Below are 27,190 nucleotides of genomic sequence, written 5' to 3' on the forward strand. Positions count from 1 at the left end.
GCTGCAGTGAGCCGAGATCGTGCCACTGCACTCCAACCTGGGCAACAGAGCAATACTCTGTCTCCCCACGCAAAAATAAAATAACATAAAAAATATAAATTAAAAAAAATCAGTGGCTAGATGTGTGGGTTTGTTACATGGATATATTGGGTGACGCTGAGGTTTGGGCTTCTATTAATCCCATCACCCAAATAGTGAACATAGTACCCAATAGACACTTTTCCAGCCCTTATCCCCCTCACACCCTCCCCACTCTTGGAATACTCAGTGTCTATTGTTCCTGTCTTTATGTCCCTGAGTACCCATTTAGCTCCCTCTTAGAAGTGATAACATTCAGTATTTGGTTTTCTGTTTCAGTGTTAATTCACTGAGGATAATGTCCCCTGGTTGCATCTATGTACCTGAAAAGGACATGATTTCATTCTTTTTATGACTATGTAGTATTCTATGGCATATATGTATGTTTCTTTATCCAATCCACCATTGGTGGGCACCTGGTTTGATTCCATGTCTTTGCTATTGTGAAGAATGCTGCAATGAACATATGAGTGCATATGGCTTTTTGGTAGAATGATTTTTATTTTTTTCTGTATGTATGTATGTATTTAGAGATAGAGTCTCACTCTGTCATTCAGGCTGGAGTGCAGTGGCGCAATCTCGGCTCACTGCAAGCTCTGCCTCCCAGGTTCACGCCATTCTCCTGCCTCAGCCTCCCAAGTAGCTGGGACTACAGGCACCCACCACCGCGCCCAGTTAATTTTTTTATTTTTAGTAGAGATGGGGTTTCACCGTGTTAGCCAGGATGGTCTCGATCTCCTGACCTCGTGATCCACCTGCCTCAGCCTCCCAAAGTGCTGGGATTACAGGCGTGAGCCGCTGCGCCCTGCCGGTAGAAGGTTTATTTTCCTTAGGGTATATACCCAGTAATGGAATTCCTGGGTCAAATGGTAATTCCATTTTTAGTTATTTTAAATCTCCAGACTACTTTCCACAGGGGCTTAACTAATTTATTAACCAACACTGTGTAAATGTTTCCTTTTCTTCACAGTCTTGCCAACATCTGTTATTTTTTTTTACTTTTTAATAATGGCCATTCTGACTGGTGCGAAAATGGTTTCTCATTTGGCTTTGATTTGTCTGATGGTTTGTAATGTTGAGCTTTTTTTTTTTTTATATGTTTGTTGGCTGCTTATAGGTCTTCTTTTGAGACGTGTCTGTTCATGTCCTTTCCCCACTTTTTAAGGGTATTTTTTTCTTGTTCAATTATGTAAATTTCTTATGGATTCTGAATATGAATTAAACATTTTTCAGATGCATAGTTTACAAATATTTTCTCCCATTCTGTAAGATGTCTGTTTACTCTGTTGATAGTTTATTTTGCTGTGCAGAAGCTCTTTATTTAGATCTCAATTGTCAATTTTTGTTTTTTGCTGCATTTGCTTTTTAGACTTAATTATAAATTCTATGTCTAGGCGAATGTCCAGAAGAGTACACCCTAGGCTTTATTCTAGGATTTTTGTAGTTTGAAGTCGTACATGTAAGTTTTAAACCCATTTGGAGTTAATTTTTGTATGTGGTGAGAGGTAGCAGTCTAGTTTCATTCTTCAGCATATAGTCAGCCAGTTTTCCCAGCACAATTTATTGAATAGGATGTCGTCTCCCCACTGCTAATTTTTGTAGACTCTGTTGAAGATTAGTTAGTTGTAGACATGCGGCTTTATTTGTTGATTCTCTATTGTGTTCCATTGGTCTATTTGTTTCTTTTTGTACCAGTACCATACTGTTTTGGAGACTGTAGCCTTGTAGTATAGTGTAAAGTCAGATCATGTCATTCCTCCTGCTTTACTCTTTTTGCTCAGGATTGCTTTGGCTATTTGGACTCTTTCTTGTTTCCATATGAATTTTAGAATTGTTTTTTTCTCCTGACAGTAATTTAATAGTAATGTCATTGAATATGTAAATGACTTTGGGCAGTATGGACATTTTAGTGACATTGATTCTTCCAATCCATGAGCATGGAATGTTTTTCCATTTGTTTGTGGTATCTATAATTTATTTCAGCAGTGTTTTGTAGTTCTTGTTGTAGAGATTTCATCTCCTTGGTTAGATGTATTCCCAGGTATTTTATGATTTTGGAGGCTATTGTAAATGGGACTGCATTCTTGATTTGGTTCCCAGCTTGAATATTGTTGGTGTATAGACATACTACAGATTTTTGCATATTAATTTTGGATCCTGAAACTTTACTGAAGTTGTTTATCAGGTCTAGGAGTCTTTTGGTAGCATCTTTAGGGTTTTCTAGGTATAGGAGATTCTTTTTTTGGAAGTGTTAATACATGAATCAGAGTATAGTTTTCTCTTGCTGGCATCTTTAAAGTAAGTTTTACAAAAAGCTTTTTTTTTTTTTTTTTTTTTCAATTAGGTGAAGGATATGTTAATTAGCTCAACTGTGGTAATCATTTCACATTGCATACATATATCAAATCACGATGTTGTACACCTTAAATATATATAAATTTTGTCTTCAATCATGTCTCAATGAAGTTGGAAAAAAAGAACTTAGTATGATCTACACATTTATCCCCAAACTTTATGCATTGTCTCAATTTAATCCTTATACCAACCCAATGAGGTAGGTATACCTCTATCCTATTACCCATGAAGAAGCAAAAGCAGAGATGGGAACCTCTCTCAAAGACTCACAGCTAGTACATTACAGAAATTTTTTTTACTGACTCTACCTCACAAATAGACGGAGATATAGAAAAACAAATAACACTTTCTATTTCTATGGCCTCTACCTCAGTTGTTCCCAAATTGGAACAACTATCAGAATCACCCGGAGGATCTGTTAAAGCACAGATCACTGGGTTCTGTGCCCAAAGTTTTAAATTCAGTAAGTCTGGGGGTGGGGCCTGAGAATTTGTATTTTTAACATGTTCCCTGGTTGTGCTGATGTTGCTAGTCAAGGCTCTTATTAGGGATGATTTTAAGATGACTTTAAGAACCATTTTTTTTTTTTCTGTTCCAGGTTAGCACCATCTCTCTTTTGGAATATTCCAATAATTTCCTGCTTCTCATCCATTTTCTAAAGTACAATCAGAGTGATCTACCTAATTTTACTTAGAAATATTTATTGGGTGCCAGATATTCTACTAGAGGATGTAATAATGAGCAAAACAGACAAGGATCCTGATGTCACAATAACCTGAAGCACCCAGTTTGCCTGGAATACTTTCTTCCCTTGGCTGAACATTATATAATGATGTTCGTGATCTCCTTTCCATGGGTGTAAAACACAGAAGTAAATAATTAAAGTTCTATTCCTGTAATCAGCTCACAAAATGGTTGAGCCAGCTCTGTGCTCTTTGGTTTTGCTCTATGAAGTTGTTTGGTGGAATAATTTAAACTCCAGCTTGTTCTCCACATTAAGATAAGGTCAGAATGGCCTGATGGATGTTGGGTGAGCAAGAATATAGGAGAAAATTAAATAAGATTCTTTAGGTTCATTCTTCCAGTTTTGTAAAACTCTACACAACTATTCCTTCAACTGTAGAAGCAGGGAGGGCAGCAGGCATGGCTTGGCAATGTCTAGTAAATTCTGCCGTCCTCCTGTGAAGGTCTGTCTTTTATGTTTCTGCCCCTGCCCATAGCACCAATCCTAGCAAGAGGGAAGGCCAAGTGTTCTGGACATGGTTAATACAGAAAAATCTTCACCACTGCCAGTCATGATTATCTTTGCTTCTCCTCCCTTTTACTCTTAACAGCTTGAAGTCTACTTTTTTGGGTAGGTAGAAGAGCCAAAATATTGCTCATCTGAAATTTTGGTTGTGTGATTCCTTGTCATTTATAGAATAAATTCTTGTTCTAATCAAAGAACCTAGAATTAAAATACAAGGCCCTGTCTTTCTTCACAGCACCTTGAGTTCTGTGCTCAAAACATGGCCCTGTTCCTCAGGCTGATGTAACAGCTCATGTTTTTCAGGATGCCAAGCTGGAGTACGGGGGCCAAGCCGCAGAGGTTGGTTGCTTTTTTGAGCATTTGATTTCTGTCAAAAGTAAACAGTAAGGCTTTAAACTGGGGAAACCCAAGAACAGGGTATGCATTTCTGTGCCATGTTTTTTGGTTGCTGTGTCAAGGACTGGAGGTAACTATAGGAAGGAAGACTAATGAGAAGGCTGTTGCAGGGATCTCCAGGGATCCTGAGGGGAAAAAATGGTGACCTAGATTGGTAATACAGATGAAAGGATGAGAAGGTACATGGATTCCTGAAATATTTGATGGTGCCAGGCGTACTTTTTGGAACTTCATCCAGGGGGAGATAGGGAAGAATCAAGGATGGCACTGAGATTTTTGGCTTAGGCAAGGGAGTGGATGCTGAAGTCATTCCCTGAGATAGCCAATACTGGGAAGGAAGTCTGGAGGTGAACAAGATGAACTCAGTACGGATATGCTGAATTTGAGGTAGCTTTGGGACATTAATACAACTGGAATGACTAATATGTAGTTAAATAATCACATTACTCTAAGTGTTCAATCCTTATACTGTGTCACCATTGCTGAGATAACAAATTCCAAATTTCTTTTTTTGTGTGTTTCTCTTTCTTTTCTTTCTTTTTTTTTTTCCTTTTTCTTTTCTTTTTTTTTTTTTTTTGAGACGGAGTTTTGCTCTTGTTGCCCAGGCTGGAGTACAATGGCACAATCTCAGCTCACTGCAACCTCTGCCTCCCGGGTTCAAGAGATTCTCCTGCCTTAGTCTCCCAAGTAGCTGGGATTACAGGAGCCTACCACCAAACTAGGATTTTTTTTTTTTTTTTATTTTTAGTAGAAACGGGGTTTCACCATGTTGGCCAGGCTAGTCTCAAACTCCTGACCTCAGGCGATCTGCCCACCTTGGCCTCCCAAAATGCTGGGATTAAAGGCGTGAGCCACCGTGCCTGGCTGTGTTTGTTTCTTAGTGATAAGTTCTCACTATGTTGCCCAGGCTGGTTTCCAACTCATGGACTCAAGGGATCCTCCTGCCTCGGTTTCCCAAAGTGCTGGGATTATAGGCATACCTGGCCACACCCAGTCATTTTCCAAATTTCTTAACAAGACTTTTCAGCTTTACTTCTCCTACCTATCCATACCCACTGTTGCCCAGCCCAAACTCATTTGGGTTCCTCAGAGGGTTTAGGCTTTCTGTAGTCTCAAGGACTAGGGGCCAGCAGTTCTGTCAGGAACTGTTCTATTCTCCTTTTTGTGCATTCAACAAAGAATTCGTAAAATCAGCTGGGCGTGATGGTGCAAGACTGTAGTCTCGGCTACTCTGGAGGCTAAGGTGAGAGGACCGCCTGAGCGAAGGAGTTGGAGGCTGCAGAGCCATAATCGCGCCACTGCACTCCAGCCTGGGCAACAGAAAAAGACCTTGTCTCAGAAAAACAAAACAAAACAAAACAAAAACAAAGAGTTAGTGAGGGCCCAGGTAGGTTCTAGGTGCTGGGATAAAACAGTAAGAAAAAAGAAGACTTTCTCCTTTCCCTTGCCTCATTATAGTATAATAGCAGATTTAAATACTAATCTAATAACTACGCAAGAAAGAATTGCAAATGAGATCAGAGCTGCCAATGGAAGGCACCTAGTGGGAATGAAGGCCTACAACGGGATTTTCACACAGCGAGAGCTTGCCTGAGAAGATAGAGTTGATTCAGAGAGGTAGGAAAGAACTTTCTAGGCCGGGAGAACACCCCTGTGGAGGGCTGTAACTTGGCTAATTATGGGGAACTAGAGAAATTTGCTCTTTTCCTAAGACACCAGGAAAAGAGCAGGGAGAGACTTATCTATTTTGTCCCATAGCAGCCGCCATCTAGTGGCAGGCAGCTACAATCTCCTCGCGCCGATTACTGGGAGTTGTAGTCTTGACGTAAGCTAGCCGGCATGGCGTCCTGCATTGCAGCGGGGCACTGGGCTGCAATGGGTCTAGGTCGGAGTTTCCAAGCCGCCAGGACACTGTTCCCCGCGCTGGCCTCTTTCGCCTGCAGTAAGAGGAGCGGGACTTGCGAGCTGGGGCGCGTTAGGGGCCCAGGGTCAGGATGGGGGAGGCCAGCCTGTAGATGAGAGGCAACCCCAGAGTTGGTCCTCCGTGGGACACCGGGTTGGGGGAGATTGCGGGGCTCTGCGGGATCTCAGGGCTGGCACTAGAGTCCTGACCTTCGTCGTCCGCTCCCGCAGGGATCCACGCGGGGCCTGTCCGGCAGCACAGCACTGGGCCTTCCGAGCCCGGAGCGTTCCAGCCGCCGCCGAAGCCGGTCATCATGGACAAGCGCCGCCCGCCGGAACAGGAACGCAGGTGAGCCACTGCCCTGGCGCCAGGCCGGCAACTGGGGTCGGTGCGCGCGTGAGCGCGTTCGCGTTGGAGGTACCGGCTCTAAGGTGGGGGCTGCACCTTCCCCTGCACGAGCTGGTGTGTAGGATTCATGAGCCCGTGCACCACAGTGTTCTGTCTTCCTCGCTTCTCCCCAAGCCAGCATTGAACTTCTTTGCAGTTTTATTGAGTCAGAACTTCATGTAAGGATTCCCCATATTTTAAGCTCTTTCTTCTGTGGTATATGTCCTATACCAGAGTTTTTCTCTGAGGTACATCCTGTTTATACCTGTTTATGTCCAAGAGCCGTTCTTTTCTCTCAAAAGACCCCAACCCTGGATAGGAATAGATTGGCCTATTTAAAAAATTTGCTGTGGGTTAGGTTGGAAGTTTTGGCAGACAAGGCACAGTAATAATTACCGCTAAAGTGTATCTGAAACTTAATCATCAAAACAGTGTGAATAAAAACTAAAATGAATGGTGGTAATCTTGGAGGTACATGTAAATTTAAAGGACTTAAGATCTGAAAAGAGAGCTGTGTAACAATCTTTTTAAAAAAACAGTTTTCAGAGGAAAAACCTGCTATGATTATAGGCTTCTTGAAAGGACTGTAGGTTGTTGATTGGATTACCTCTGGGATTTTTTTTTTTGTTTCCTAAATTTTTGAGATAGAGTGTGGTTCAGTCACCCAGCCTGGAGTGCAGTGGACTGCAGTGAGTGCTAGCTCACTGCAGCCTCAAAACTCCTGGGCTGAAGTGATCCTCCTGCCTCAGCCTCCTGAGTAGCTGGAACTACAGGTACCACGCCTGGCCTTTTTTTTTTTTTTTTTTTTTTTTAAAAACATTTAAAATATTTCACGGATTTAAATAGAAGTAAACTTGGAGTTAGAGAACCTAGAGATTCAGAAAATATTTCCTTATAAAACTTTTTTTTTTTTGAAGGTATTAATGGAATATCTCTTAAAGGGTGGCATTTAATAGAATTCACTTAAACAGGAATGTAAATGATATGTTCTGGAGAACAATTTGACAGAATTTAGTAAGTTTAAGTTCTGTATACCTTCTCACTCAGAAAGCACACAACCTAAACTCTTACATGTATGTACAAGGAGACAAGTACAAGAATGAATGTAAGTATTTTTTATAACAAAAATTTAGAGGCAGAATAGATAACCAACAGAAGGTGAATAGGCAAATGCATTCATATGACAGAATATTTATTGTACAGCAGTGAAAAGTGAATGGACTAGAACTGACTTTTAAACATGGATGATTTTACAAATATGTGTGGGAAAAAACCTTTAGAATCATTAATGTAGTAAGATGCTATTTTTATGAAGTTTAAAACCATAGGCCAGGTGCAGTGGCTCACACCTGTAATCCCAGCACTTTGGGAGGTCAAGGAGGGCAGATCACGAAGTCAGGTGTTTGAGACCAGCCTGGCCAACATGGTGAAACCCTCGTCTCTACTAAAAATACAAAAAAAAAAAACCAAAAAAAAAAAAACCAGACGTAGTGGCATGCGCCTATAATCCCAGCTACTCAGGAGGCTGAGGCAGGAGAACTGCTTTAACCCAGGATGCGGAGGTTGCAGTGAGCTAAGATGGTGCCACTGCACTACAGCCTGGTTGACAGAGCAAGACTCCATCTCAGAAAAAACAAAAACAAAACTATACTAAACAATAGTATATGTTGCCCAGACATACATGCATATGTAAAGTAAAAAGAAATTTAAGGGGGACCTTCTGAAACTTCGCCAAACAGTCAAACATAACTTTACCAGTAGTCATACCAGCTGATATTATGTGTCTCCTGATGTGACAGAATAAGTTATTCACATCATCCTCTGTGATATTCTTACTAAAATTATTTAACCTTAGTCTAGGCATGTGGAAACAATCCAGAATCTAGGGATAAGATAGTAGGCCTTGACTGTTCAAAAAAGTTAATGTTATAAAAATACAAAGATGAGGAAAAGTCTTAGTTTGAGAGACTAATGACCAAATATGATGTGGGAAGCTTGATTGTATTTTGAATTGGGCAGCAAATAGATGTAAAATACCTTCCCAGGATATTGACATACATTTGAGTATGAACCCTATATTAGACCAAACTTACCCAACCCACAGCCCAGAACAGCTTTAAATGTAACCCAACACAAATTTATAAACTTTCTTAAAACATTATGAGATTTTTTTGTGATTTTTTTTATTTTTTAAAGCTTAACAGCTATTGTTAGTGTCTTTTATGTGTGGCTCAAGATAATTCCTCTGGTGTGTCCCAGGGAAGCCAGAAGATTGGATACCTCTGTATTAGATTATGTTATCAAATTAATGCTAACTTTTATAGGTGTCATAAGGGTATCATGATAATATAGGAGCAAGTCCTTATTCTTAGCATAAGTCTTCTAAATTATTGAGGAATGAAATGCCTTGCTGTTCCATTTTTTTGAGACAGAGCCTTGCTTTTGTCACCCAGGCTGGAGTGCAGTGGCATGATCTTGGCTCTGCAGCCTCCCACTCCTAGGCCCCTCCCTACTCATTCTCCCAAGTGGCTGGGACTACAGGTGCCCGCCACCATGCCTGGCTATTTTTAGCATTTTTTTGTTGGAGAATGAGGTCTCACTATGTTGGCTAGCCTGCTCTGGAACTCCTGGGCTCAAATGATCTATCCTCCTCGGCCTCTCAAGTGTTGGGATAACAGATGTAAGCCACCACACCTGGCTGACATTTTCAAATGGTTCAGAAAAAAAATGATATGTATATATAAAGCAAATACAGCACAATTTTAGCAGTTAGTAAAAGTAGATGAAAGATCTGCAGTTGTTCATTGTATTACTATTTTTTTTGGTAGGCTTTAAAATTTTCAAAGTAGAAAATTGAGGAAGAGAAAGAAATTCATGGGAATAATCACCAAATTTAGGATAGTAATTTACAGAGTAGGAAGGGGTACACTGGGGCTTCCACAATATTGATAATTTATTTCTTGAGGTGGCTGGTAGAGACATGAATATTCATTGTACTGTCATTTATACTTTTTATGTAGATTAAATATTTCTAATGAGCTTAAAATCAGTTAAAGAAGAAAAAAAGGAAGATTATTATCTTTTAAGCAAAAGGATTTCACCTTTATAAGATTTACACAATGTTCACATAGCTTCATTTCTACAATCACAATAATCCTGAGGTAAACAGGCCGGGTCTAATCATTCTCTTTTTACAGAGGGAGAACCAGCAACTTAGGGAAATCAAAATGGGGACACTAACAGGATTTCTGTGGAAATTTAAGTAAATGAGAATTTATGGTGAATTTTTTATTCTAAAACAAATACCTCATCTTGGCCAAAAATGGGACATTACCCAAGGTCTCCTACTAGGCCAGAGGAGAAAAGCAAGGACTTACCTCCTACAGAGGCACAAACAAGGCAGACTAGGACCCAGCAGTCACCTAAGGCCCAAGGGTCTCCAGTTAGGAGAATGTGAAATGCAAGGATGCGGGACTGCGTAAGGTACAGGAAGAGCAGTAAACAGAAGAAAACAGATGAGGAAGGGGAAAAGCAAGAATTATTAAGCATGGCAGGGAGCAAAGAGCACTACAAAGCCTCAGGATGTCTTCAAGGGATACTGCTGTACCAGGAGGGCAGAAAGATAACAACCACGAGACACCAGGACTACCAATAGGCGTCACAGTTGTCACAACCATCATACTCAAACTGGTCTATAGTCTTGGCCAGCAGACACAGCAAACAAGCCTGCAGATGCTGCAGGCCCTTCAGCACCGTCTCCAGGGCCATCTTCTCTGATCAGGAAGATCATTTTAAAAGTCAGTTTATAATTAGTAATTTATATGTTGATGTCTTTTCTGACATAATTTATTATAGCATGTATAGCTCAGTGTGAGACCTGTAGTAATGGTTATAGGCTTTGGTGACTGACAAACATACCTACATTTAAATCTTGACTTGACAGATTTATAGCTAATGTAGCAATGGGTTAGTTATTTACTTTTTTTAAGCTTCAGTTTCTTGCTCTGTAAAGAGGAGATGACATCAAACCCACACGGTTGCTAGAAGGATTAATTTATGCAGTAGATGTTTCACAAAGCTTTTAACAAAATACCAGGTGAGTACTCAGGAATTGTTAGCTATTTTCATGAGCATTAACAATTTTAGAAATAAGATTGACTTTTACTTAGACAATGAACAATAAAACATGTCAATATTGTATTCTTTAATTTCTTTGAAAAGCAGCAATTTTTCTTTTAGCAGCCTTTTAAGTTTACTTTTAATTAATTTATTTATTTGTATTTTTCACAGGTTCTTGAGTCCTGAATTCATTCCTCGAAGGGGAAGAACAGATCCTCTGAAATTTCAAATAGAAAGAAAAGATATGTTAGAAAGGAGAAAAGTACTCCACATCCCAGAGTTCTATGTTGGTCAGTAAGAGCTATATGCTTTTATTATTAGTGATTGCGTGGTTAGTTTCTTAGTGATTGGATGGTTAGTTTTCTTAAAAAACAAAAGAAGATTGTTTTTTTACATATCTGGGTTATGGTCATATGAAGTATTTATTCCTAAATTAAAAGATTTAGGAAGTGAAGAAGTTATCTAGCAATGCTATTTGTTTGTTTCTGCATCTTATATAAAGTTTACTTTTCAGCTGAGTGTGCTGGAAAAAAAGTTCACTTCTCTTTTGAATTTGTAGGAAGTATTCTTCGTGTTACTACAGCTGACCCATATGCCAGTGGAAAAATCAGCCAGTTTCTGGGGATTTGCATCCAGAGATCAGGAAGAGGCCTTGGAGCTACTTTTATCCTTAGGAATGTTATTGAAGGACAAGGTAAGTTTTATTTCATCATTTTCATTGTCTAGAAAATGTTATCTCAGGATTCCTTTTTGTTTCTCCATCCTGGGATAAGAAATCTGAAATTTGAAAGTAAAAGGGGACTCTGAGGGAAGATGTGGAGCCTCTGGCTTTAGAATGGATTGAGATTTGATGTTAATGATTAAATATGGTTGATGGACATCTTTCTCTTGAAGGCTTCTTATATTATTGGAGCAACAGTCATTAGAAATAGACTTTGCAAACCATGGCAACATCAAAGCGGGGAATAAATCACTATAAAGCAGTATGGGGATATTCGTTTTAGGAGCAAATAACCCATGAGTAAAACTTTAAGATAAACATATAATGTCTTCATGAATTACTTGCTCCTAAAATGAATATCACTGTCTTATATGACTTGGGAGGAATTTTAAAAAGGCAAAATTGTGTTTGTATACTATGCCTTATAGGCAGAGGAACAAGTAGTAAAACTCTAGCAAGATTATTAATTAAAATGGCAGGAACAGTTAAGTTTATCAAGTTGAATGCTTCATGAAGTTCCAACAACAAAGTGTTCTTGTTTTCAAAGAAATTGAAAATGTGAAAGCAGTTGCTGTCTGTGATGACCTGGTGGGCTGTGCGTGTAGGAATTCAGCAGGACTTAATTGATTTGTGCCTTAAATCAGGTCAAATACTTGGAGAGGCCTTGTAATAGAAGTAAATGAGCATAGGAGTGAGTCATTTGATTTTCTTTAAGCATTAAGATAGTAATAGTTTCTACTCTACATGGTTCTAGCCAATCAACTGTGAGATACTGAATTTGAAGTGCTGGACACAGAATACTCAAAAAGGATAGCTCCCTCTTGCCATTCTCTATAGTTAATGTCTGACTGTTGTAACCTGCCTCAACCTTCCCCATCACTACTTCCTGCATTAGTGTTTCCTTCTTGTCCAGTGGCTTGTATACTATCTTTATAATGATAACTTCCAAATTTATAACTCTAGGACTGACCCTTTTTAAGTTCCAGATTTGCATTTGCAACTATCTGATCAACACTCTATTTGGATGTCTTACCAGCATAAGTTGAAAGCAGAACCCTTTATTTCCCCTTGCATGGTGTTCCATTCACAGTCTTTTCTATTTCCATAAATGGTACCACTGCCTACCCACTTACTTTCACACATGCAGTCAATCAAGTTTTCTTGGCACAATCTCCAAAAAATATATCACGGTTTTGTCTGTTCTTCCCTCTACATTGCTGTCACCCTCATCCATGTCACCATCATCTGCTTGCATTTGTGCAGTCTCTGGTTTACATTTCTGGTGTCTTATTCTGTTTGTGCTGTTATAACAAAATGCTACAGGCTGGGTAATTTAGAAAGAACAAATTTATTTCTCACAGTTCAGGAGGCTGGGAAATCTAAGTTCAAGGTGCTGGCAGGTTTGGTATTTGGTGAGGCCTCCTTCCCTGCATCCAAGATGGTGCCTTGTTGCTGTGTGCTCTGGAAGGGCCAAGCACTGTGCCCTCACATGGTGAAAGGTGAAAGGGCAAAAGCAAAACTAGTTCTCTCCAGCCCTTTAATCCACTAATCCTTAATCAAAGGAGCTTCTAACGAAAGTTGGAACTTAATATTTTACTTCTTTTGCACCATTAATCTTATTACTCTTAACATGGAAGATTGATTTTTCTTCAAGTAATTGGGAGATAAAAACATGACATAGGGAAAAATTCAGGCTTTCTCTGAAGTTACTACTATGAGAATTAAGAGATATGTGACTCAACATATTTCTAGAAGCCATTTTTTCTTTAGACTATCATTCCAATTCAGACTTTCTCACTTTATATTTAAATGGATTTTAGCTTATTTCTATTTCTTTCAGTAATCTTTATCTTAAACATTTCAAATTAACAGCACATTTGCTACATGCAAAACTTTGTGCTAATTCCTTTATGAAATGCTTTTACTGTAATATGAAACATGTATAAGAATGTGGACTTAGATTGTAAGAATATATTTTATTTTCGATTTAGGTGTTGAGATTTGCTTTGAACTTTATAATCCTCGGGTTCACAAGATCGAAGTGGTCAAATTAGAGAAACGGCTGGATGATAGCTTGCTGTACTTACGAGATGCCCTTCCTGAATATAGCACTTTTGATGTGAATATGAAGCCAGTAGCACAAGAGCCTACCCAGGAAGTTCCTGTTAATGAGGTATGGCTTGTACATTCGAAACTAGAAGTTCAAGTATAAAATAAGAAAGAATCATCTTAATGAAAACTTCAGAAGAATTTTTGCTTATGCCTATCAGCCTAATTATTCCTTTTTTTTTTTTTTTTGATCTTCCTTAGCTGAAAGTGAAAATGAAGCCTAAGCCCTGGTCTAAACGCTGGGAACGTCCAAATTTTAATATTAAAGGAATCAGATTTGATCTTTGTTTAACTGAAGAGCAAATGAAAGAAGCTCAGAAGTGGAGTCAGCCGTGGCTTGAATTTGATATGATGAGGGAATATGATACTTCAAAAATTGAAGCTGCAATATGGAAGGAAATTGAAGCGTCAAAAAGGTCTTGATTCTGAGAATGAATTTGGTTAGTTGCAGAAGATTATTGGCTCTAAGAGGATATATTTTGAGACCAATTTAATTTCATTTATAAGAACATAGTAATTAAGTGACCTAAATATTCATTGCTTTAATACTTTTTTCTAAAAAAAAACTTGTACACCAGTTTATTACTCTAAAAAGAGAATTATACATGCCAAATGGTCCGATGTCCATTTGCTTATTGGAGGTAAAGCTACAATAGAAGTCAGAGCATCACCAGAATGTTCTTTAATGAGCATGGAACCTGAGCAAGGGGAATAGTTGGGGTGATTTTTTGTAAATTGTGAAACAATTCATAAGCACAATAATGTATGATTTACAGAATAATAAAACATTCATGTACCTACTATCAGGTTAAGAAATCGAACATTTAGTAATATCTAAGAATGTTAAGAAATAAAACATTTAATAAGATCTCAGAAGACTCTGGTATATCTGTATCTCTCTCCTTTTTAAATGTAAGTATCATCTTGACTTGTTAATCATTCCTTTGCATTTCTTTTAGTTTACTGCCAACATATATTCTTCAACAATATATTTAATTTTGAAAAACCTGTTAGCAAGTATAAAGGGGCAGTATTACTATTATTGCATGAAGGCTTCAAGGGAAACGTTACAGTCTTTGGGTCACAGTCTGGCTTCAGCTCCCCCTGAGAGTTTACAAAGGCCAATTTTGCAAGTTCATGGCTAAGGTTATGAGTGAGTTCTGCTAAACAGAAGGCTCACTACAGGGTATCTGGCAGGATTATACTGGGTAACTGGATGTCGCGCAAATGTGGTTAGAAGAAGTAAACTTTTTTGATGCTCACAGCGTGATGAATCAAAGTCTACATCTTAGGATTAGGTCAAAACAATACCTTTGGTATATGATATGAGTGTTGTTGCTGATCCATGCAGCATGGATTGGAAAGCTGGGGTATAATCACACATGCTTAAGAAAAGCATGTAATTTGGTCCATACTCACCTGGGTATACTGTTGCTCAGGTTAAAAGTACAGTACTATCCTAAATCTTGAAGGCAACTCTCAACCTGTCCATTACCTTCATTCCATCATTACCTTCAGATCTGCCCTCTAGTTCCTAGCTATCTTGGGACTAACTTCTTTCCTGTGCTCAACTGTTTTCTGGATTCCATATTTTCCATTTTATTGAGTACTAATTTGTTTTGCTGGAGCACATCCTTTGGTAGCTTCTAGAGAAAGTTTAAGTGGAAGTAAAATTTTTGAGACCTTGCATGTCTCATGTTTGATTGATACTTTATACGTTTAGGTAGGAGGTAATTTTCCTTCAGAACTTTAAATATATTGTTGCTCCATTTTCTTTGTTTCCATCGTTGTATGGAGAAATCCAATGCCATTTTGATTTCCGTTTCTCATAAATTTAATGATGATGTGCCTTGGTGTGGGTCTATATTTATGCATTGTATTGGGTTTTAGGTGAACCCTTCCAAGGTAGTAACTCACTTCTGTCAGTTCTGGGAAACACTTAGCATTGGTTGATGATTTATTCTCTGCAGCTTTGTTCTCCAAACTATTTTTCGGATGTTGGATATCCAGCACTGGGTATCTATTTCCTTACCTCCCTCCCTTGACCCCAATCTCTTTGTTTTTTAGCTCTTTAGGGAAATCTTCCAACTCTTTGCTATTATATTTAAAAATCTTAAAGACCCCTTCTTGATTTGTAAAAGTTCCTTTTCTTATAACTAAAAAGCCTTTATCTATAGATTTGCTCATAGATAAGGGGTATTCAATATAGTTTGTATTTTTTTTCATTTAAAATTGTACATCTATTTCCTCCAAATTTCTTTCTGTATTTATTTATTTTTTTTGTCTGTATTTCAGGCTTTTCCAGGATATCTGGTAATCTTTGGCTGTCTTCTTATGGTTGAATGAGGGACTAAAAAGCTTCAAAGCCTTGGGATTGTGGGAAGGGGTTGTCTTTAGGGTTATCTGAATGGGTCTTTTTGGGAGTCCCCTCCTCCACATGAATATTTTGGTTTTGTCAGATTTCCTAGAATAGAGGCTTCCAATCTCCTTCCTGGAGGGGTCTGTCCAGGATGGAGATTGTCTAGGGGTCTGTGTCATACAGCAGCTTTCAGCTACTTCCTTGATCTTTTTCACTTATGATTATATAGCCATCTTACTACTGTCAACAGGTAATAGATATCCTATTCTTCACTTGTTTAGATTATTTGCTGAGATAACCTCTCAAAAGAACTTGTCAAAATAAAAGGTTAACAAGAGACTCTATCTTATATTTTTCTTTTCTTTATCTTGTTAGAAGATAGCTATTAAAACCTGTTCTTTTTCTGTCTTGATAAACACACTTGAATATTGGTAGAATGGTAGATGGGTGTATTTTAGGATCTAAAGCTCTGCAAATGTATGATCAGCTTGTAAGTACAGGTGCTCAAAAACATGTAAACAATCATGCTTTTTACTCTGTAAGAGTATCTTTAAAATTCTTGTGAATTTTCCCCCAGAAGTAAAGCAAATCTTCCCCCAGAAATAAAATTAAACATGCATAATCTAAAGCTTTTTTTATTGTGGTAGGATATATATAACATAATTTGCCATTGTAAACATTTTAAATTTACAAGTCAGAGGCATTAATTACATTCACAATGTTGTGAAATTGTTACTACTATTTCCGAAATTTTCTCATCACCCCAAACTGAAACTGTGTAACTGTTAAGCAATAACCTCATTCCTGTATCTCTCCCAGCCCCAGGTAACCTCACCTGCTTCTTTTTATCTTTGAGACAAGGTCTCATTCTGTCACTCTGGTAAGAGTGCAGTGGTGTGATCATAGCTCATTGCAGCCTCAAAATCCTGAGCTCAAGCAGTTCTCCCACCTCAGCCTCCTTGAGTAGCTAGGCACATGTTCACTGCACCTGGCTGATTTTGTTTTTTGCAGAGATGTGGTGTTGCTATGTTTCCCATGCTGGTCTTGAGCTCCTGGCCTCAAGCAGTCCTTAAGATTCATCCATGTCGTGGCATGTATCAGAATTTCATTTGTTTTTATGACTAATATTCCATTGTATGTGTACACATTTTGTTTATCTTCTGATGAACACTGGGATATTTCTACCTTTTGGCTATTGTGAATAATGCTGCAATAAACATTGACATAAGTATATATTTGACTGCCTGTTTCTAAGTTCTCTTGGGTATACATCTTGAGTGGAATTGCTAGATAATGTCATCTTTTATTTCTCTTGTGATTTCTTCTTTGATCCACTGGTTGAGTGTGCTAATTTCTACATGTTTATGAATTTCCCACTATTTTTTGTTATTGATTTCCAAGTTCATTCCATTGTGATTAGAGAAGATACTTAGTATGATTTTAATGTTTTTAAGTTTGAGAATTGGTGTGTGGCCTAATAGATGGTCTGTCCTGGAGAATGTTCCTCGTACACTTGAGCAAAATGTGTACCATGCTATTGTTGACTGTTGTTTTCTATATGTCTCTTAGGTCAAGGTGGTTTATAATGTGTTAAAGTTCTCTTTTTTTAAAAAAAAAGTTTGCACAGAGTATCTTTTATTTTATTTATTTTTTGTTGAGATGGAGTCTCCCTCTATCACCCAGGCTGGAGTACAGTGGCACAATCTCGGCTTACTGCAAGCTCGAACTCCCAGGTTCACACCATTCTCCTGCCTCAGCCTCCCAAGTAGCTGGGGGCGCCCGCCACCATGCCCGGCTAAATTTTTTAAAATATTTTTTTAGTAGAGACGGGGTTTCACTGTGTTAGCCAGGATGGTCTCAATCTCCTGACCTCACGATCCACCCGCCTCGGCCTCCCAAAGTGCTGGGATTACAGGCGTGAGCCATCGTGCCTGGCCCAGAGTATCTTTATCTATGTGTTCCATGTGTTTGTGTCTTTGGATCTATAGTATTCTCTTGTAGACAGCATATCACTATCTTGTTTTGTGTTTTTTTTTTTTTTTGTCCATTCTGCCAATTTCTGCCTTTTGATTGGAAAATTTAATCCATTTACATTTAATTAAAGAAGGACTTTCTTCTACCATTTAACACTTTTTCCATATGTCAGATACTTTTTTGGCCCCTCATTTCCTCTTTATGGCCTTCTTGTCTGTTTTTTTGTAGTGAACTAATCTGATTCTCTTCTCACTCCACTTTGTGTATATTTGTTAGATATTTTATTTGTGGTTGCTATGGGGATTATAGTTAACATCCTACACTTAAAACAATCTAATTTGAACTGATACCAATTTACCTTCAATAGCATACAAAATCTCTACTCCTGTAAAGTTCTGCCCCTGCCACCCTTATGTTATTGATGGCACAAATTACATGTTTATGTATCTGATGCCTAATAAATAATTTATAGTTATTTGTATGAGTTTGTCTTCTAAATTATTTAGGAAATAAAAAGTGGAGTTAGAAAACAGTATGACAGTAATACTGACTTTTATATTTGTCAATATATCTTATTTTGGATCTTTATTTCAATATACAGATTTGAGTTACTGTCTAGTGCTCTTTCATTTCAGCCCAAGAATTCCCTTATGCATTTCTTGCAGGGCAAGTCTAATTGTAATAAACTCCCTCAGCTTTTGTTTTATCTGAGAATGTCTTGATTTCTCCCTTATTTTTGCCAGATACACGAATTTTTAGTAACAGTATTTTTCTTTCAGCACTTTAAATATGTCATCCCACTACCTTCTGACTCCATGGTTTCTCATATTAGATGTTATAAAATTTGAGGATTCCTCATTCTTGATGAGTCAGTTCTGTCTTACTGCTTTTCAGATTTGCTCAGCTTTTGTCTTTTGACAGTTTGATTATAATGTGGCTCAGTGTGGGTCTCTGAGTTTATCCCACTTGGAGTTTGTTGAGTTTCTTGGAGTCATAGATTTATGTCTTTTATCAAATTTCGGACATCTTTGGCTATTATTTCTTCAATTTTTTTCACTGCTTTCTTTTCCTTCTGAAATATTCTTAATGTATATGTTGGTCTGTTTGATGCTCTCTCACCAGTTTCTTAGGCTGTGTTCTCTTTTGTTCCTCAGACTTGATTATTGCAGTTGCCCTTCTTTTTTTCAGTTTGTTGATTCTTCTCCCTGTTCAGATCAACTGTTGAACTCCTCTGATGAATTTATTTCAGTTACTGTACTTTTCAGCTCCAAAATTTATCTTTGGTTTCTTTTTATAATTTTATAATGTCTTTACTGATATTCTCATTTTGTTCATATGTCTGTTTCTTCCTTTAGTTCTTTGTCCATGCTTTCCTTTAGTTCTTTGGGCTTATGTAAGACAACTGTTTAAAGTCTTTGCATAGTAAGTCCAATGTCTGTGCTTCTTCAGGGATGGATTTCATTATTTTCAATGAGCCATACTTTCCTGTGTCTTTGTATGCTGTCTTTTTGTTGTTGAAAACTGTATGTTTGAACATTATAATGTGGTTCCCCTGAAAATCAGATACTCCCCCCTTCCTGAGAGTTAATTTTTATTTATCTTATTATTGAAGATTATAGCAGTCTACTGTTTAGTGACATTTCCAAACTATTTTTGCAAAGACTATTCCTTCTGTGTGTCATCACTGAAGTCTGTGTTCCTTAGCTTGTGTTTAATAGTTTGACATAGATTTCTTTGAAAGGAGTTAAAACTAGCAGACAAACATCTCTCCCAGTCTTTGCAGATTGGCTCTGTGCTGGGCTTTTCCCTTAATACTTAGCCAGGCTTGTACTGAGCCTAGCAATCAGGCCCAAAAGCGTAGTGTCTTTGCAGGTCTTGTCTGAGCAAGCTTTTTGCTGTGTATGCATGTAGTTTCCTAAATCTCTCTGTATGTGCTGTTGAATATTCTGATTTCCCAAAGAAACTCCTTTGCAGCTTTTTCTCACAGAACATAGATGGTTTTTTTGATATCTTGGCCATAGTCTTTTGACCTAGGTGTTTGCACGTTGTTAGTTCACCTAACACTTTTTTTGTTGTTGTTGTTGTTATACTTTAAGTTCTAGGGTACAGGTGCACAATGTACAGGTTTGTTACATATGTATACTTGTGCCATGTTGGTGTGCTGCACCCATCAACTCATCAGCACCCATCAACTCGTCATTTACATCAGGTATAACTCCCAATGCCATCCCTCCCCCCTCCCCACTCCCCATAAAGGTCCTGGTGTGTGATGTTCCCCTTCCAGAGTCCAAGTGATCTCATTGTTCAATTCTGACCTATGAGTGAGAACATGCGGTGTTTGGTTTTCTGTCCTTGCAATAGTTTGCTGAGAATGATGGTTTCCGCTGCATCCATGTCCCTACAAGGGACACGAACTCATCCATTTTTATGGCTGCATAGTATTTCATGGTGTGTATGTGCCACATTTTCTTAATCCAGTCTGTCACTGATGGACATGTGGATTGATTCCAAGTCTTTGCTATTGTGAATAGTGCCGCAATGAACGTACGTGTGCATGTGTCTTTATAGCAGCATGACTTATAATCCTTTGGGTATATACCCAGTAATGCGATGGCTGGGTCATATGGTACTTCTAGTTCTAGATCCTTGAGGAATCGCCATACTGTTTTCCACAATGGTTGAACCAGTTTACAATCCCACCAACAGTGTAAAAGTGCTCCTATTTCTCCACATCCTCTCCAGCACCTGTTGTTTTCTGACTTTTTCATGATTGCCATTCTAACTGGTGTGAGATGGTATCTCATTGTGGTTTTGATTTGCATTTCTCTGATGGCCAGTGATGACGAGCATTTTTTTCGTGTGTCTGTTGGCTGTATGAATGTCTTCTTTTGAGAAATGTCTGTTCATATCCTTTGCCCACTTTTTGATAGGGTTGCTGTTTTTCTTGTAAATTTGTTTGAGTTCTTTGTAGGTTTTGGATATTAGCCCTTTGTCAGATGAGTAGATTGCAAAAATTTTCTCCCATTCTGTAGGTTGCCTGTTCACTCTGATAGTAGTTTCTTTTGTTGTGCAGAAGCTCTTTAGTTTAATTAGATCCCATTTGCCAATTTTGGCTTTTGTTGCCGTTGATTTTGGTGTTTTAGACATGAAGTCCTTACCCATGCCTATGTCCTGAATGGTATTACTTAGGTTTTCTTCTAGGGTTTTTATGGTTTTAGGTCTAACATTTAAGTCTCTAATCCATCTTGAATTAATTTTCGTATAAGTAGTAAGGAAAGGATCCAGTTTCAGCTTTCTACTTATGGCTAGCCAATTTTCCCAGCATCATTTATTAAATAGGAAATCGTTTCTCCATTTCTTGTTTTTGTCAGGTTTGTCAAAGATCAGATGGCTGTAGATGTGTGGTATTATTTCTAAGGACTCTGTTCTGTTCCATTGGTCTGTATGTCTGTTTTGGTACCAGTACCATGCTGTTTTGGTTACTGTAGCCTTGTAGTACAGTTTGAAGTCAGGTAGCGTGATGCCTCCAGTTGTTCTTTTGCCTTAGGATTGTCTTGGCAATGTGGGCTCTTTTTTGGTTCCATATGAACTTTAAAGCAGTTTTTTCCAATTCTGTGAGGAAAGTCATTGGTAGCTTGATGGGGATGGCATTGAATCTATAAATTACCTTGGGCAGTATGGCCATTTTCACGTTATTGATTCTTCCTATCCATGAGCATGGTATGTTCTTCCATTTGTTTGTGTCCTCTTTTATTTCACTGAGCAGTGGTTTGTAGTTCTCCTTGAAGAGGTCCTTTATATCCCTTGTAAGTTGGACTCCTAGGTATTTTATTCTCTTTGAAGCAATTGTGAATGGAAGTTCATTTATGATTTGGCTCTCTCTTTGTCTGTTACTGGTGTATAAAAATGCTTGTGATTATTGCACATTGATTTTGTATCCTGAGACTTTGCTGATGTTGCTTATCAGCTTAAGGAGATTTTGGGCTGAGACGATGGGGTTTTCTAAATATACAATCATGTCATCTGCAAACAGGGACAATTTGACTTCTTCTTTTCCTAACTGAATACCCTTGATTTCTTTCTCTTGCCTGATTGCCCTGGCTAGAACTTCCAACACTCTGTTGAATAGGAGTGGTGAGAAAGGGCATCCCTGTCTTGTGCCAGTTTTCAAAGGGAATGCTTCCAGTTTCTGCCCATTCAGTACGATATTGGCTGCGGGTTTGTCATAAATAGCTCTTACTCTTTTGAGATACGTTTCATCAATACCGAATTTATTGAGCGTTTTTAGCATGAAGGGCTGTTGAATTTTGTCAAAGGCTTTTTCTGCATGTATTGAGATAATCATGTGGTTTTTGTCTTTCATTCTGTTTATATGCTGGGTTATGTTTATTGATTTGCGTATGTTGAACCAGCCTTGCATCCCAGGGATGAAGCCCAGTTGATCATGGTGGATAAGCTTTTTGATGTGCTGCCAGATTCGGTTTGCCAGTATTTTATTGAGGATTTTTGCATCGATGTTCATCAGGGATATTGGTCTAAAATTCTCTTTTTTTGTTGTGTCTCTGCCAGGCTTTGGTATCAGGATGATGTTGGCCTCATAAAATGAGTTAGGGAGGATTCCCTCTTTTTCTATTGATTGGAATAGTTTCAGAAGGAATGGTACCAGCTCCTCCTTGTACCTCTGGTAGATTTCGGCTGTGAATCCGTCTGGTCCTGGACTTTTTTTGGTTGGTAAACTATTAACTATTGCCTCAATTTCAGAGGCTGCTATTGGTCTATACAGGGATTCAACTTCTTCCTGGTTTAGTCTTGGGAGAGTGTAAGTGTCCAGGAAATTATCCATTTCTTCTAGGTTTTCTAGTTTATTTGCATAGAGGTGTTTATAGTATTATCTGATGGTAGTTTTTATTTCTGTGGGGTCAGTGGTGATATCCCCTTTATCATTTTTTATTGCGTCTATTTGATTCTTCTCTCTTTTCTTTTTTATTAGTCTTGCTAGTGGTCTATCAATTTTGTTGATCTTTTCAGAAAACCAACTCCTAGATTCATTGATTTTTTGGAGGGTTTTTTGTGTGTCTATCTCCTTCAGTTCTTCTCTGATGTTAGTTATTTCTTGCCTTCTGCTAGCTTTTGAATGTGTTTGTTCTTGCTTCTCTAGTTCTTCTCATTGTGATGTTAGGGTGTCAATTTTAGATGTTTCCAGCTTTCTCTTGTGGGTATTTAGTGCTATAAATTTCCCTCTACACACTGCTTTAAATGTGTCCCAGAGATTCTGGTATGTTGTATCTTTGTTCTCATTGGTTTCAAAGAACATCTTTATTTCTGCCTTCATTTCTTTATGTACCCAGTAGTCACTCAGGAGCAGGTTATTCAGTTTCCATGTAGTTGAGCGGTTGTTAGTGAATTTCTTAGTCCTTAGTTCTAGTTTGATTGCACTGTGGTCCGAGAGACAGTTTGTTATAATTTCTGTTCTTTTACATTTGCTGAGGAGTGCTTTACTTCCAACTATGGTCAATTTTTCAATAAGTGTGGTGTGGTGCTGAGAAGAATGTATATTCTGTTGATTTGGGGTGGAGACTTCTGTAGATGTCTATTAGGTCCACTTCGTGCATAGTTAAGTTCAATTCCTGGATATCCTTGTTAACTTTCTGTCTCGTTGATCAGTCTAATGTTGACAGTGGGGTGTTGAAGTCTCCCATTATTATTGTATGGGAGTCTAAGTCTCTTTGTAAGTCTCTAAGGACTTGCTTTTTGAATCTAGGTGCTCCTGTATTGGGCGCATATATAGGATAGTTAGCTCTTTCTGTTGAATTGATTCCTTTACCATTATGTAATGGCCTTCTTTGTCTCTTTTGATCTTTGATAGTTTAAAGTCTGTTTTATTAGAGACTAGGATTGCAACCCCTGCTTTTTTTTTTTGTTCTCCATTTGCTTAGCAGATCTTCTTCCATCCCTTTATTTTGAGCCTATGTGTGTCTCTGCATGTGAGATGGGTCTCCTGAATACAGCAAACTGAATTTTTTCAAATTTGCCAGTCTGTGTCTTTTAATTGGACTATTTAGTCCATTAACATTTAAGGCTAATATTGTAATGTGTGAACTTTACATTATGATGTTAGCTGGTTATTTTGCTCATTACTTGGTGCCATTTCTTCCTAGAGTCGATGGTCTTTACAACTTGACATCTTTTTGCAGTGGCTGGTACCGTTTGTTCCTTTCCATGTTTAGTGCTTCCTTCAGGAGCTCTTGTAAGGCAGGCCTGGTGGTGACAAAATCTCTAAGCATTTGCTTTTCTGTAAAGGATTTTATTTCTCCTTCACTTATGAAACTTCGTTTGGCTGGATATGAAATTCTGGGTTGAAAATGCTTTTCTTTAAGAATGTTGAATATTGGCCCCCACTCTCTTCTGGCTTGTAGTTTCTGCCGAGAGATCTGCTGTTAGTCTGATGGGTAACCTTTGTGGGTAACCCGACCTTTCTCTCTGGCTGCCCTTAACAATTTTTCCTTCATTTCAACTTTGGTGAATCTGACAATTATGTGTCTTGGAGTTGCTCTTCTCGAGGAGTATCTTAGTGGCGTTCTCTGTATTTCCTGAATATGAATGTTGGCCTGCCCTACTAGGTTGGGAAGTTCTCCTGGATGATATCCTGCAGAGTGTTTTCCAACTTGGTTCCATTTCCCCCTCATGTTCAGGCACGCCAATCAGATGTAGATTTGGTCTTTTCACATAATCCCATATTTCTTGGAGGCTTTGTTCATTTCTTTTTCCTTTTTTTTCTCTAGACTTCTCTTCTCACTTCATTTCATTCATTTGATCTTCAATCATTGATACTCTTTCTTCCAGTTGATCCAGTCGGTTACTGAAGCTTGTGTATTTCGCATGGATTTCTCATGTCATAGTTTTTATCTGTGTCAGTTCGTTTATGGCCTTCTCTGCATTGATTATTCTAATTATCCAGTCTTCCATTCTTTTTTCAAGATTTTTAGTTTCTTTGTGCTGGGTACATAGTTCCTCCTTTAGCTCTGTGAAGTTTGATCGACTGAAGCCTTCTCTCAACTTGTCAAAGTCATTCTCCGTCCAGCTTTGATCCGTTGCTGGCGATGAGCTGCGTTCCTTTGGAGGGGGAGATGTGCTCTTATTTTTGAATTTCCAGCTTTTCTGCCCTGCTTTTTCCCCATCTTTGTGGTTTTATCTGCCTTTGGTCTTTGATGATGGTGACGTACTGATGGGGTTTTGGTGTGGGTGTCCTTTCTGTTTGCTAGTTTTCCTTCTAACAGTCAGGACCCTCAGCTGTAGGTCTGTTGGAGATTGCTTGAGGTCCGCTCCAGACCATTTACCTGCATATCAGCAGCAGAGACTGCAGAAGATAGAATATTGCTGAACAGTGAGTGCTGCTCTCTGATTCTTGCTCTGGAAGCTTCGTCTCAGGGGTGTACCCTGCCGTGTGAGGTGTTGGTCTGCACCTAGTGGGGGATGTCTCCCAGTTAGGCTACTGAGGGGTCAGGGACCCACTTGAGCAGGCAGTCTTTCTCTACAGAGACAGGCAGGCCTCCTTGAGCTGCGGTGGGCTCCACGCAGTTTGAGCTTCCAGGAGGCTTTTTTACCTACTTAAGTCTCAGCAATGGCGGGCGCCCCTCCCCCAGCCTTTTTGCTGTCTTGCAGTTGGATCTCAGACTGCTGTGCTAGCAATGAGGGAGGCTCCGTGGGCATGGGACCCTCCCAGCCAGGTGTGGGATACAATCTCCTGGTGTGCCATTTGCTAAGACCCTTGGTAAAGCACAGTATTAGGGTGGGAGTTACCAGATTTACCAGGTGTTGTGTGTCTCAGTTTTTCAAGGGATTCCCTTCCCCCTTGCGCTTCCCATGTGAGGTGATGTCTGGCCCTGCTTCAGCTCTCACTGGTCGGGCTGCACCAGCTGACCAGCACTGATTGTCCCGCACTCCCCAGTGAGATGAACCTGGTACCTCAGCTGAAAATGCAGAAATCACCCGTCTTCTGTGTCGTTTGCGCTAGGAGCTGGAGGCTGGAGCTGTTCCTATTCGGCCATCTTGCTCCAGAATCCCCTAACACTTTTTTCAAGCAATGCCTACTGCTTTTCTGGCCTGAGCTCTAAGTTAGGTAAAACAGCGACGAGTGCTCTGTCAATCCTTTAAGTAGCCCCAGACAGGCTACCAGAGACTTAAACAAGAATTTGTAAGTTCTGCTTTGCTTTCTCTAGAAATGGGGATCAGGGTCCAAGACAGAATGCAGTTGCTGATTTCAAGACTGTTGCAACACCAGGGCACTTGCGTTGGAAGGGCAGGCAGAAATGTCAGAAAGCTTTCTCGCCATTTTAAAGTTGCCTGTTGTTGACTCAGCATTTGCTTCATTGCTATAAACTTTTTACTATTTTACTATTTTCCAGAGTTCTGACAAAATTGGCTATGCCTGTTCCTGTTTTTTTATATATGTATAAAATATATATATAATATATATATATATTTAGAGATTGGGGTCTCAGTATGCTAACCAGGCTGGTCTTGAACTCCTGGCCTCAAGCCTTCCTCTCATCTCAGTTTCCCAAAGTGCTGCAATTACAGGTGTGAGCCACCACACCCAGCCCCTGCTTGTTTTTCAGTGTGCCTACTCCACCATGTTGCTCAAGTGTGTATATTTTCTAAACTACCCGGTAGTGTTGTGATGGGAAATAAATCCCTGAGCCTTTTGTATAACTCAGATCAAAAACTTAGTTTATCCTATTAGAAGGATTAGAAACATGATAAATCTTTCACTTTTTCAGGGATGGGCTCCTCATTAGAAGGCTCCTATGTGCCAGATGCTGTACAAGACTTTTAATTTCTCTTAATGTTTACAAGAAGCTTGTTGCCAAGGCTGATCTTGAACTCCTGGCCTCAAACGATCTAGCTCAGTCTCACAAAGCGTTGGGATTGTTTGGCCAACTAATGACTATCTTAACTCTTGTGTTTCAATGTTTATGCCCTCTTTTTTCTTGACTGATTGTATGACTATGTCTTCTAGAACAATGTTGAACAGAAATGGTGACAGCAGACATCCTTGCTTTAATATTTCACCATTATATACGATGTTAGGTGTAGATTTTTCTCACAGATGCCCTTTATCAGATTGAGGAATTTATATTCTTACTTTGCTGAAAGGTTTTTGTAGTCTGAGGGCGGCTGCATTTTGTCAAACACTTTTTTTGTAATAATTGAGATGATTGGTTCTGCAGTCATCGAGATGTGGATTTTCTCCTTTATTCTGTTCGTGATTACACTGGTTGACTAATGTTAAACCAACCTTACTTTCCAGGAATAAATCCTATTATCTTTTTTACACATTGCTGGATTTGATTTGCTAATTATTTTGAGGACTTATTTCTACATTCATGATAGATATTGCTATTATTTTCTCATGATATCTTTTTTAGGATTTGTATCATATATGGCATTTCTTAGGTATACCTAAGTATCATTTATTCAAGGACCTAAGAAATGCAAAAATCAATTCTGTTTTGAGGTGGTTTTTCCATCATGAAAAAA

The 27,190-nt window shown here is 38.8% G+C and overlaps 1 protein-coding gene and 1 long non-coding RNA gene across 2 annotated transcripts in view; one reads left to right on the plus strand and one right to left on the minus strand.

Annotated features, from left to right (window-relative positions):
* The window catches only part of LOC103220006 (uncharacterized), a 25,823-nt gene extending 19,560 nt beyond the window's left edge, over window positions 1-6,263 (minus strand). The window contains exon 1 of the long non-coding RNA XR_492220.3: window positions 6,191-6,263. This is a non-coding gene — a long non-coding RNA (uncharacterized lncRNA). The remainder of the gene's footprint in view (window positions 1-6,190) is intronic.
* MRPL19 (mitochondrial ribosomal protein L19) lies at window positions 5,887-14,185 on the plus strand. The gene is made up of 6 exons (XM_007970085.3): window positions 5,887-6,020; window positions 6,212-6,329; window positions 10,659-10,777; window positions 11,047-11,181; window positions 13,200-13,381; window positions 13,519-14,185. The coding sequence occupies exons 1-6, from the start codon at window positions 5,918-5,920 to the stop codon at window positions 13,738-13,740; spliced, it is 879 nt and encodes a 292-aa protein (XP_007968276.3). The 5' UTR covers window positions 5,887-5,917; the 3' UTR covers window positions 13,741-14,185.
* The last annotated feature ends 13,005 nt before the right edge of the window (window positions 14,186-27,190 follow it).

The sequence above is a fragment of the Chlorocebus sabaeus genome, chromosome 14 (genome assembly GCF_047675955.1).
Source record: "Chlorocebus sabaeus isolate Y175 chromosome 14, mChlSab1.0.hap1, whole genome shotgun sequence".
Taxonomy (NCBI): Eukaryota; Metazoa; Chordata; class Mammalia; order Primates; family Cercopithecidae; genus Chlorocebus; species Chlorocebus sabaeus.

What these genes read in the sequence shown, in the direction of transcription:
- MRPL19 (XM_007970085.3), top strand. Translation starts at nt 5,918, where the DNA reads ATGGCGTCCTGCATTGCAGCGGGGCACTGGGCTGCAATGGGTCTAGGT. An exon ending in GCTGGCCTCTTTCGCCTGCA is followed by an intron (nt 6,021 to 6,211) that starts GTAAGAGGAGCG and finishes CCGCTCCCGCAG; the next exon opens with GGATCCACGCGGGGCCTGTC. An exon ending in GAATGTTATTGAAGGACAAG is followed by an intron (nt 11,182 to 13,199) that starts GTAAGTTTTATT and finishes TTTTCGATTTAG; the next exon opens with GTGTTGAGATTTGCTTTGAA.